This window comes from Elephantulus edwardii, unplaced genomic scaffold, assembly GCF_000299155.1.
Source record: "Elephantulus edwardii isolate Elephantulus edwardi_28Jun2011 unplaced genomic scaffold, EleEdw1.0 scaffold00015, whole genome shotgun sequence".
Taxonomy (NCBI): Eukaryota; Metazoa; Chordata; class Mammalia; order Macroscelidea; family Macroscelididae; genus Elephantulus; species Elephantulus edwardii.
This window is the reverse complement of record NW_006399765.1, coordinates 21,926,260-21,938,639: the sequence shown is the minus strand read 5'-3', so window position 1 is coordinate 21,938,639 and position 12,380 is coordinate 21,926,260. Positions and strand designations below refer to the sequence as shown.

Here is a 12,380-nt window from a genome sequence, read left to right as displayed (position 1 = left end):
TGAAGGTTCCAAAACCTTCTGATAAACAGACGCTGGTGAAAACCTCAAACAGTTAAAGCCTACAGCCCTCTCCCCAATCGCACTGTGAGGTCTGCAGTGCCTTTCTCCCCCCTCCACAGAGGACACTACTGGCCTCAAGCTCATGTCACCACCTAGGAACTGCTGTACAAAATTAAGCCACAAAGTTGAGTTCATTATGCTGCCTTTGAGTAAAAAAGATGGTAAATTGGAATTATTTTGAAATTAGAATTGTATGGATTCCAGGAAGGGAAAATGAAAAGAGAACTAAATTCATTACAAAAGCATCAGAGAGCACGGAACACCTGGTCTTGGGATAGTCTTAATACTTATCTTAGGCCTTCTTTATTGCTAATTACAGATTTAAAACTATGAAATTCTTTCACTTGGCAAATTATAGAAGCATTTCTTTTTTACTCACATTTCCAACAAAAACTTAAGGAAACACACAAAAGGACAAGACAAAATACAAAGGAGAAAAAAAATAACAAAGGGCAACAGTCTTAAAACAAATGGGTTTAGTAAAAGACAAGTGTGCACAGTCAATATCTGTCAAAACCAGAAATTATCCAAACAGTGCAAAATGCTCAACTCAAATCAAGGGCAATCAATAATAGGTCCCTCAATGCCGCAAACTAGAAAAGTCACTCACTTTTATTTATGAGCACACAAACCACCTAATCTGCTCAAAGTTCAGCTTAAAAGCAACATTTAATAGTCTTTACAAGATGGATTTGTGACAAGCTCAAAAGGAAAACTCGCTTTGTTTTAATGAAGCTCGGCTCAAAGGTCTACATGATCACCTCTTTATAAACCATCTGAGGCTGATAAGCCCATTAGAAAAATGCAGTTCAAAGCAGCGTCACACTGGCCGCTTGGAGATAGCCCTGGAGGTACTGGAGGGCTTCTGCATTGAGGCTGGTGCTCACCATCGAAGGGACCTGCAAGAGATCAGAAACAGGCCTTGGCTACTTGACCTTCACTAACATCAAGCACACTCTTCTATGACAGCAGTAAGCCAAAAATGGCCGTGAAAGAGTCCAAAGTGACTCCGTTACTTTTATGACATCAAAAATAGCTGACATAAAAAATAGCTAAGTCTAAAAAGTAGATCAGTATTTGTCGGATTCAATTATTATCATTTAAAAAAGAACATTCCTAAATGATGTAATGTCTAAGGCCTACTCTAAAATTCTCAAACAAGGAGAAATAAACATTGGAAGCTGCTAGTATATTACAGAAAGTGGTTACATCTAGATTTGTTATATGTATTTATGTAAATCTAAAAATCACCAGGTAATAGAAGATTCTGTGAAAAGTGCTGGCTAATTATCAACCGTACAGCCAAGTTTACGTTTACTCCAAGTTCCAGTATTTCTTGGTATGCTGCAATTAAAAAGAAAATAGGTCTACATTCTAAGAATGGATGCATTCTTTCTATACTTGATGGGAAAGAAACTGAATGCCATTCAGTCATCACTTCTCTTGTTACTACAAAAATAATTTGCTTCAACTTCTATTTGCAGTACATCATAAAGGTGAGAAGGGCCCATCATAATGACAAAGTAATAAGTTCTGCCTGAAATTCAACCTGAGCAGTGACACAGGCACTACCCTCTCTTACTGCTCTCCTGCAAAGGCCCCCAAGGATGCAGTTCTTTAACCACACACTCACCCTTCCCGGACACGCAGTCGACAGTTTGTGAAGTGACTGTGCCAGGTGGATTTTAGGGTTGTTCACCATCTGACCTACAGGATCATGTTCTTTCTTCCCAGCAAATGCCAACTGTGAGAAGGCAGTCTGGTATCCTGGTGTATCTTCAATGTCAATGAAATGTTCCTCATCAGGAATGGTATCATCTTCAGGTAACTCAAAAAGGCCAATCAGAGACTGTAATAAAGGAGTCCTGAATTGGAGGAATGTTAAGACAAAAGAAGTAATTTTAAGACAGTAAGTAGCAATTCCTAAAATAAAATTATACACTCATAATCCCAAGAGTAGGATTTGAAATTAAGATCAACACCATTCCTCAATTCTTTCAACAAAAAAAATATTTGTGAAGGGAATTATTCTATCAACAAAAAAATTTTTGAGACTTTGGGAAAACTACTTTACCCCTAGAGTTCTCAAGCTCGCAAATCAAACCAGTTTTCATCAAATTGATTCCAACTCACAGTCACTCTATTATGGTTTCCAAGGTTGAAATCTTTACAGGGCCCAGAGTCCCAGCTTTTTCCAAGTGGATGGTGGGCTCAAAATGCAGTTTATGGTTAACAGCTGAGCATTTAACCAGGGTTCCCTCATATGACCCAGACTTAACTAGTAAGAGCCTTGACTCAAGCCAAGCCAAGGAGGCCTTCTGTTACCTAAGCCTCAAATTGCCAGATCAGAGTGGAAACAAAACTGGAAAAGCAAGAGGTAGAGTAAACCTTCAAGCACCGGACATTGAGCCCAAGGTCCCTTCTCTTGGCCTACTTTAGTTCCTGCTCAGCCAGTTTGGTCGGGCTCTGTCAATCAACAGTATTAGAGATCATCTACAATATGTTCATCAAAGTCTCAAAGAGGTCAATAATTACCTTCACAAAAAGTTAAGAACCACGAACAATCATTCCAGGCCAACAATGACCTAAGATTGTTGCTAGCAGTGGAGAAACCAATATCGGAACTCAGACCTCATGAAAATACACATAGTTAATTTAACAGAAGAGGTAATTTCCAAAAATATTAGAATGGTGAACTTACCATAGCTTAGTATACTCAGTGTCCATCATTGGGGGACATTCAGTTAGTAATTTGGTTATGCCAACTGCACAGATCTTTTTCTCTACATTTCCAGACACCTTCTGAATTTCAGGAATAATTATCTTCTCCAGCACCATTCCAAACATTCTATTAATCAAAGCAAAATAAAATATAGAATATCAATAAATGTGTTATTTATTTCTTTTTGGTTGCTGATGTGTGCCATCAAATCAGATCTGACTGGCACAGGAGACCGCCCTTCCTCTTCCAACGGAGCATCTGGTGGATTCGAACCATGCTGTTTCAGCACTGCAGCACATAAATGTGTTCTTTAGTTAAATAAGTTGTTATACTCAGCAAATCCTTATGAATAAAGTTTAAAAGCTGCCATTTCTGCCCAAGTGGAATTAATTATAAGACCTTTAACTTTGCAAATATTAGAGAGTACTGATGGCGGCTTCTTGTGCTGTGTGCCAACGAGTTAAAACTCAGCCTCCAGTGGGTTTTCAGAAGCAGTAAATTGCTTCGCGGTAAGGAACGGTGCTGCCGGCACAAAGGCACGCAGGACAGACCCACCGGCTACTTCACAGAAGACAGGCAAGCTCCTCCTGCGACATTTGATGTTCATGAAAATCTGCTGGAGGGTCAGCTATGGGTTGGTCTTTACTTGCCAGTACACAACAACATCCAAGTATTTCAAAGTACAAAAATTATTTGGTCATTCTACACTGCTTCAAACATCTGACAAGTAGTTTTTAAGATCCTAAGATAATGTGAAATTCTGCTTAAGCTGTAATAGAATGTTTTGTTCTATGAAAGTGAAAATAACTGGCTATCAAAGAGCAAAGACATTTTAAAGCTCTGGATACAGATTGCTGGAAATCATATTCTCAGGTAATACTTGAGCTAAAACACTTTTTACTTTGCTATTAAAAATTTCAATACATAGCTTTTACTTAAGTTCCTCTCCCAACTCTAGCTATCCTTGACCATTTGACACCTCATTTTACAGAGAAATCTCATTTTGTCACTGCCAGCTAGTGGGAACAAACTGACCCTGCAGCACATTTTCCAGGGTTATAAATCACACAGGGTAAGCCTGTCCATCTTTCTCTCTCTCGCAGAGCAGCTGGTGGATTTGAACTTCGGGTTGGCAGCACAACTCCTTACCTATATAGATCACCAAAGTCCCTTCCTTCTCCCCTCACTACCCCTTCCCCCCCTCTGTACTATTACTCGAAATAATGCTTAAAACCAAGGCTGTATTGATCCAAACTTTTCTTGTTTAAAAAGTTAAGCTGTTTGTTTTAACAAAGTCGGTCTCCTGGAACTATACTAATTTTTCAACTAAATTAAGAACACTGGCTTAAAAAACACTCAAAATGAACTAAATTTGGGAATTAGAACCATGTTTTACAGGAATTTTCATCTTAACAACTCAACACTACAAGGGGGGGGGGACACAACCCTAAAAAGCCAACCAAAATAATAAACAGAAGGGGGGGGAAAATCCCATAAAGATATTATTGCTGCATCAAAAACAGGAAATAATCTAAAAATACTAAGTAATTTCTTCTTTGATAAATAAAATGAAACTTACTTGGGTTGTATACCATCAAATATTTCTTGTAGTGCTAATGCCCCGTATTTTATGCAGTACAAATTAATAAAGACTAAGAAACCTGTTGGAAGAAGATACGGAATGTTAATATATATAATATACTGCATGACAAACTGGTTGAAGTTGTAACATGAAAAAGGTCCTTTCTGCCAAATTCACCCTATCATTATTAAGAGAGTCCTCTCTCACTTTCTTTTAAGAAGGTCTGCCATCCCTCTGGGGATAGAACTTTCTAATCTATCTTTACTATTTTATCCTCAAAACCAAAAAAGCTATATATATATTCCTTAAAAAAGGTATTAATGCCCTTGGCCTCTAATAGACTACTGCTGTTATTAGAAAAATGTCTTGGTATCTGAGTTTCCAAAGCATGACTTTGGGTACAATACATTTGAAAGTGATTCAGTATTTAGAAAACAAATTTTATTTTTTAAATTTTTTTTTCCTTTGGCACACTATAACACTGTTTTTCCTTTTACAATCTTAAGATGTTTTATTCTTTTTTTAAATTGAGATTTTAGAATGAACGTTTATAGAGAACATGGATTTCCATTTATTCACTGTGGAAAACAACTATTTTAAAAAATCTTTAATATATAACTGAAGCACGGTAGCCTTTTCTTTACCAACAAGTCTGTCATGGAAAGAACTGTGTCCCCCAAAGACAGGAAACCTGATCCACCAGAGTATGACTAAAAGTGTGCCTGGAAAGCCGACTTCTCAGGTGTTGTCAGCAGTCACTGGGAGGAGTGACGTTGCCTCTCCTCCCTTCTGAGCGATTGGTTTATAAAAGGGGAGAGCAGAGCAGATGTGGAAACAGTCACACAAACAGGGAAAGCAGTGTGCGAAGATCACCAAAAAATAGCAGTTACAAGAAACAGAGAAAGGAAACATCTTCCCTGTCACAGAGGGAAAGTATGTCCTGAATTCTGACTTCCAGCCTTCAGAACTGAGAGAAAATAAATGTCTCTTAAGGTGACTAATATTCTTGTATTTTCCTAGAAAACTAAGTCCAGTCCAAAGCTTTAGCTACTTTCCTGTATTTCCATACAGACACACAAATGACATTACTTACTCTTGATAAACTTTGTTGTTTTGGAATTCTGAAGTCTTTGGAACAGTAGGATGAATATTTGCTTCCTGTATTGGTCGACGGACTCACTAAAGAAGTGAATGAAAAAACAATATGAATATAGCATTTTTCTGAGTACTAATGAAAATCTTGGATTAAGTTCACAATGAATTTGTTTATACTCACGGGGGCATGTGCTCTATTATACTGTTGAGAAGATAAAAACCTTGGTGGTCATTTGCTTTAGATGCAATCAGCTTCTGGAAGACACCTAATAACCCAGGCTATATGAGAGCAAAGGGAAAAAAAGAAAAAGGACTTCAACAGATCATAACTCTTCAAAACCCAAACCCACTAGTGTAGTTGATCTGAGTTACGGCAGCCCTCCACTGGGTTTCTGAGGTTGTAAATGTTAATGACAGCTGACTCCCTTAGAGCAGCTGGTGGATTCAAACTGCTGACTTTTTGGTTTAGCAGCTCAATACATAATACACTATACCACAAACACTTCGTAAAGAGATGATATACATGTTTAAAAAGAGTTAGTTTCCTTTTAATGCCTAGCTTTAAAATGTATGAAGGTGAGAAAAATCATGCAATAAGCCTTTAAGATTTTAAAATTTAACTCGTTTGACTCACTGAGATGATTATTAAAAGGTATCTAAGCCTAATAAAAATTAACTTTTTTTTAACCAATAAATACATAGTCTCTAAAAAACCCTTGCAAAATGCTATCTTCAATTTCTCAAAGCTAAACCAGTGGGATCTCACTACCATAAACAAAGAAGAGGTGGAGAATGCAGCACAGCACATGCTTTGGGGGCAGACATTCCTGTCCAAGATGAAGAAAGAACCAGATCAAGACACTGTGGTGACAGTGGAGAGCCTGGAGTGAGAGGGCTGACCGAGAGCGTGCTGATGGAGGGGAGGGGTCATAAGTGGCCGTACTAACAGAACAGTGTCACTCTGGCCCAGAACTATGAGGCTGAAGGTCAAAGGGCCTTTAAATATTCCCAAGACGGTATCTTTACTGAAGAATTATATCCTGATTGTAGCCTACGAGAAAGAGAGCTATACCGAGTAAGTGAGTGACTCACAATTTTGTCAGCTGCAGCAGTTGCTATTGTACTTGAGCCACGTTCTAAGAATGCTTGGAGTAGTCTTACGAGAGCAGGGATGTTTCCTGTTCTTTCCCAAAGCACTGGCTGAAGGAGATGAGGAAATAATGCCATGTAGGAAGAAGGGATGTCATTTTTATGTGTTTCCAGAAGCAAAGACATCACTTGAAAGACATAAGGAATAAACTCTGTTGATAAAAGTAAAGCAGTTGTTAGTTTCAGAATCAATGGATGTTATTTTTTAAAAAATAAAAAGGCACATATTTTTGGCAGGCCGTATTTTATAGCTATTTTATCGTATCAGAGAAGATAATCTCCTTTAACTTACCTTGTACATCATTTTGTAAAATTTCAGTAAACACCAGAAATAACGCCTCCTCAAAATTTACAACAGCAGCCGGGTTAGCCTTGCAAGTTATTCTTATAGATAAACATATTGCTTCAAACATGTAGTGATTAAAGTGAGGTTTGCTTGGGTTCTGAAATTTAAAAACAATTTTTAAAGCTAATTTATTCTAAGGAGCCAAGTAACTCTGTATAAGTATTTAAATGAAAAAAAAATCTTTCTAATCACCATAAAACATGTTTAAAGAAAGTAATTTCTTCTTTTAATCAAAATTAAGGGAAAAAATGGAGTTACAAGAAAAACTGCATGCATGCCAAAATTTTAAATTGACTTAAAAAAAATTTTTTTTAAACTACAAACCACCAGATACTTGCTAATAGTTTTTTAGTAGGAAGTTAAAGTAACAATAATCCTCTGCTCCAGAATATTAAGGGCCTGTCTTAAACTCTACAGAGTCATCATTGTAGAGTGAAGTCAAAAGAAATTGGCAGAAGCAACACCAAGTAGGTGTGGAACATGCATGTTCTAGCTCTTCCACCAGCCCTGTGGGACTGTGGCAAACTCCAATCCTAGGGGCACTGCTGTCTATCTATCATGATGAACCTCAACAGCAGTGGTTCCAAACTCTTTTTAAGAAATCAAGTGCTACTTCTAACAAAATCCTTCCTGAAAGGATACCGTGAAAAGTCAGAAGATGAGAGTGCATATGTACTTGGCAGTGTGTGCGCCGTGGGAACGGAAGGTAGGGATGTCACTCCTTCCCTTCTCCATATTCCCCCGCGGCCCACAGTTGTCCAAAACCTTTGCCTAAAACACAGCTGAAAAACTGCTCTTCAAGGCTCTTCTGATAATTTCTATTATTTTTTTAAAATTGTATGTCATATTTTTCTTTTTCCTTCTTGTTGTGTACTGTCAAATCGGATCTGACTGACACAGGAGGAGACTGCACCTCCTTCTCCAGCGGAGCATATGGTGGATTCGAACCGTGTGCCTTCAGGACTGCAGTGCAGCTTCTTGCCACTGAGCCACCAGAGCTCCCTTATACGTCATTTTTAAAAATTCATTTACTGCTACACATTTTCTTCCCTCTCCCAGTCCACTTGGCAATGAATTTCTTGTTCCAGATTATTTTCTGTAAGTTTATCTTCATTTCATAGAATAATCATCTAAAAAGAATTCTATGAGCTTTAAATAGATTTTCTAACACTTATATATATAAAATTTAAATATAAATGAAGTTATGTGTAAAATTTTAGACCAAGAGTACACTTTCTTGCTGGACTAAGAGTGCAGAAGCACCTGAAGGACTTTAAGGCTGTCATCTTACAGGAGTGCAAAGAACCTTTCTCACTCCTTGTCATGTGGTCTGTTCAGATCACTTAAAACTTCTTACTTTTCCTCAATGAACATGTTACTTCTGTAGTGAGAATAAACACATTTTAGAGCTTCTAAACCTGCCATAAAGGTGACTGCCATACATCTCTAACCCCACATTTTTAATTAAGTGTTGACTAGAATTCCTAGATTTTTTTAAGGAAAAAAAAAAGAATTCCTAGATTTTTTCCCAAGTCTGACCTATTGCCACGGAATTCTGAGGGACAATCTGGAAAAGAAGGTAAAAGAGTGAGTGCACTTTCACAGTCCCCATTACCTTACTAACAGCTAACAGCTTCTGTGTGAGCTGACTGATGAGAGTTGGGATGTATGGGATTATGGCTTCTTGCAGGAGGGAAAAACTCCTCATAATAGCTGTAAAATATGAAAACAGCATTAACAAGTCAGTCAGTGAAACTTCAGAATAAAGTAATACAGAGAGAATGAGAAGTGTAACCAACCCTCAGGGGCTTGTCCAAGTGCAATGATTATCTACATTTCCCCGTCCTTTCAAATCCCTGGGTTGGCAACAAAAATTAGCTGGGAAATAATTCAGGTGTTTCCTGAAGCTGCTAAACCAAACTTGTTGCCACTGAGTCAATTCTTCATTCACAGCAGCCATTCATTAGGGCTCAGACCGAAAATCAGAAGGGAGACTACTTATCTTTCTCCCACGGACTCAAGCCATCGGAGATTTGAGGGTTTTGTTTTGCAGTCCAACAGCTAGGAACTATGCCTCCAGAGCTCCTACGTGACTAAAGCAACAGATGAAGAAGTGAGGAAGTAGTGGATGTGAGTGTGTGTGAGGAGGCAGTATGGGAGGGGAAGAAGAGCCTTGGTTTCTTAGCAGCAATTGGAATTTTTCATCCTAAACCTAGAAGAAATAGGACCTTGACGCAAGGAAACTGAAAGCGAAGACCAGCCACACATTTTCTCCAAAAAAGAGTAATGACCAGTCTAAAGTAAATCTAAAAAATACACATAAAGCCAACAAGGAGCCCAAATTACAAAAACTATGTTCCTGAACATATGCCTAGAAAGACCACAAGCGCTGGTGGTTTGTTTTGCGTTGCTAAGTGCAAGGCTGGCATTGCAATCCACCAGTCGAGCCGCCTGTCAGCCTCCTCCTGTGAAGATTTACAGTCTTGGTCGCTGAGCTGGAACCAAGTCAGTGACAGTGGGTATGGTTTTAAAAAACATGTGATATGAGATAAATAATAAACTAAAAAGAAGTACACTACTTTTTTATGTTGACTCCAAGACTTTGAACGTGATTTTTTTTCTACTTGAGTCACACGAACTTTATATGAAACTAGTCAATTGCTACTTTTCTATCTCAGTTTAGACATCACTTCCTAGAGAAAAGCTCTCCCTCTCATAGTGAAGTCAGAGGCTGAATCAGGTGCTCCTCTTGTGGGCCGGCAAGGAATCCTTTTCATTCACTCACAAAGTGCTAGTCACTGAGACAGCAGTATACCCCAAGTGCTTCTGCACACCCTAAACACACAGCACTGAAGTCTACAAACCAGTTATCTGCCCTCACAGAGATAAACGGACATCAAACAAAAGGATTACTACGTCATAGCTGTGACAGGCTCAAAGGCACCAGGGACAGTGTCTTTGAAAGTGACTCCACAGGCTCTTGGGATGCAATAGTGAATAAAATGGAGACTGTTCTCAAAGTCAGGGAGCAGGAGACTCTCCTACTGGTCTCTGGCAACGTTGTCAGTGATAGCAGGATCTGAGTGGGGTCTGTCATGTGCAACCATGTTTCACTAAGCTTAGCTACCATGAGCAGGCCCTCAAGGAATGCTTGCTACATGATCTGACCCTTATCTTCAAGAAATTCAATAAACACGAAGACATAAAGAGGTATCCAAGAACAAGGTGATATAGAGAGACAGACAGAGAGATCAGTATTGTGGAAGGAGTTGCTGCTTTTTCTGTAAGAAAGTTTCCTATCAAGCTAAAATGTAAAAAAATAATAATTTAAAAAAAACCCCAAACATTCATTTACTATAAACAAAAGAGTATTCTGCATTTAAAAATACTTAACCATGCTGAATTCTTGGCAAATAGTTAATGGTTTAAAAAATCATGTAATCTGGCATGGACTCAAGAGTGTTTGATAATCTAGATTAATTATAATCTGTACACCAGGGAAACGGCCTACCTTTCATAATATATTCATTTTCTGAAGAGCCAGGAAGTGTGAGAGCTTTGAAAAGGTTTGTTAGCAGAATCTCAACAAACGGTGCGATTTCTGCAGCTGTAAAGCTATAGATGAGAAAACAGCTTTCAGTCACTACCAACTCTTGAGCTCATCCCTGTGGAGTATCCTTGGCAACTAACTACAGAATCACACTCCTCAGCTTAAAACGGAGCCGCAGCCCATCGTTGGTAGACAGTTCAGGAAAATACACTCTCATATCTAATCTTACGCTCAAAAAGAAGGCAAATGAGATCAAATCACTTAAACAAACAAAAAAACCCAGGAAAGCTCAACATAACCTAAAATTGTGAAGGTTGTCTTTGGTTTATCACTCCAATAACATGACTGAAACTCTCAGGAGCTACTTGGTACATTACTTTGTTTCCTTGGAATAATTTAGAATCATTTTCTGCACAGAGTCTGAGCCTGAAGATAGGAACTCACCTCAATGTATGTCCTTTTGATCACTGAGATGCCAGGTTCTCGATGGAACAAAGAATCTAGAACTGTTATCCATCTCTTACCCAAGGCTAAAACTCATAATACCACTGCAGGATGGCCAAAAGATAAACAGACTATCTAGTCCTCCACATTTTATCACTGGATCAAGCACTACTTCCTAAGAAACACTTCCACTCAGCTGTGTCTTATCTCAGACAAGAGAGTGACTCAAACACAGCCATGCGAAAATAACTGCTGCATGAAGCTGCTGAAAACTGCTGACTGCAGTTCTTTCCAAACTGGACCTTCTTCTGTGTTATTTTCTAAGTAACTCTTGAGTCTAAATCTTAGAGACACTGTGACTACTTTAACTCCTGAAGTTTCCTTTTTTTTTTGCCTTGGCTGCAAGGAAATGAGAAATACAATTTCAGGAGTTTGTGTATCTACTATTCAAAATCCTCTGACATAATTTTGTTAACCTTACCTCCATCAATTTGCTCTGTCCCAATTTTCTCATGTATTTAACTTTATTCTGTCATAATTCTGTCTTGTCAAACTAAGCTGCCTCTAATCCTTCTGGAATGAGACAATGTAGTTAAGTACACATTTCTTTTCTCAATTATCTAATAAAAGTATTTTTAACCTATTCAGAGATACCTGTGATACAATACAGAAAAGTCCTCCATCCAGAGATAGAAAATAACAAAATGGTTGGAATGAAATACTTACAGAGTGGTGTTATTAGGCCCTCTCATAGTAAACAGTCTTTCAAGAGCATGTGCTGCGTAAGTGTGAACAACAATACTTTCAGCTTGAAGGTGATTAATCAAAAGTGGAATAGAGACTAAAAGATGCTCTTTTGGTACCTGAAAAATAGAGTCATATATATATTATTAAAAACTGATATAGACTAAAATACGATTAAAGGACAAGGGTTGGTGACAATTTTAAATGATCTACTGCAATGGGCTATGATGCTTCTGAGAAATTAAATTGTCTGCACCTACACCTCTCTATAGATTGAATTCACATTCTTTTCTTGAGTACTTTAACAAACTAAAATGTTAATGTAAATGTTAGAGATAAATAAACATGCAACTGAATAACAGTATTAAAGAAAGATGAAAATGGCACAAATTTTAAAAACTATACTGTTCACTCTCAAATATTTCTTGGAAAAGTCATTTTACCTCTTTGTGCCCTTTTCTCTAAAAAAGGATGAAAGGGCCCAAACAAGTCAACTATCATAAAATATCTCTAAAAATCTAGAACATACTTTTACATTAATCAGTGGTGATTAATATTATAAAAAATATACGAATTATTGAATGAAAAATCAATGTGTTTGTAAACTTTCCAATAAAATGTAAGATGCATTTAGTAGTTGTACTAATTATACTGTTCTTCTGACACCATAAACCTCAGCACAATGTTG

The 12,380-nt window shown here is 37.8% G+C and overlaps 1 protein-coding gene across 2 annotated transcripts in view; it reads right to left on the bottom strand.

The window, feature by feature from the left end:
* Positions 1–868: 868 nt before the first annotated feature.
* Positions 869–12,380, bottom strand: part of CSE1L (CSE1 chromosome segregation 1-like (yeast)) — a 28,873-nt gene continuing 17,361 nt past the window's right edge. The window contains exons 13-23 of one of the 2 annotated variants that reach the window (XM_006881621.1): positions 11,675–11,811; positions 10,466–10,569; positions 8,570–8,667; positions 6,901–7,051; positions 6,552–6,760; positions 5,641–5,738; positions 5,458–5,543; positions 4,362–4,443; positions 2,762–2,908; positions 1,694–1,925; positions 869–959 (exon numbers count right to left, since the gene is read on the bottom strand). In XM_006881621.1, coding sequence (XP_006881683.1) covers positions 870–959; positions 1,694–1,925; positions 2,762–2,908; positions 4,362–4,443; positions 5,458–5,543; positions 5,641–5,738; positions 6,552–6,760; positions 6,901–7,051; positions 8,570–8,667; positions 10,466–10,569; positions 11,675–11,811 — 1,434 coding nt within the window. In that variant the 3' untranslated portion in view covers position 869. The remainder of the gene's footprint in view (positions 960–1,693; positions 1,926–2,761; positions 2,909–4,361; positions 4,444–5,457; positions 5,544–5,640; positions 5,739–6,551; positions 6,761–6,900; positions 7,052–8,569; positions 8,668–10,465; positions 10,570–11,674; positions 11,812–12,380) is intronic. The other variant, XM_006881620.1, reaches the window with a different exon arrangement.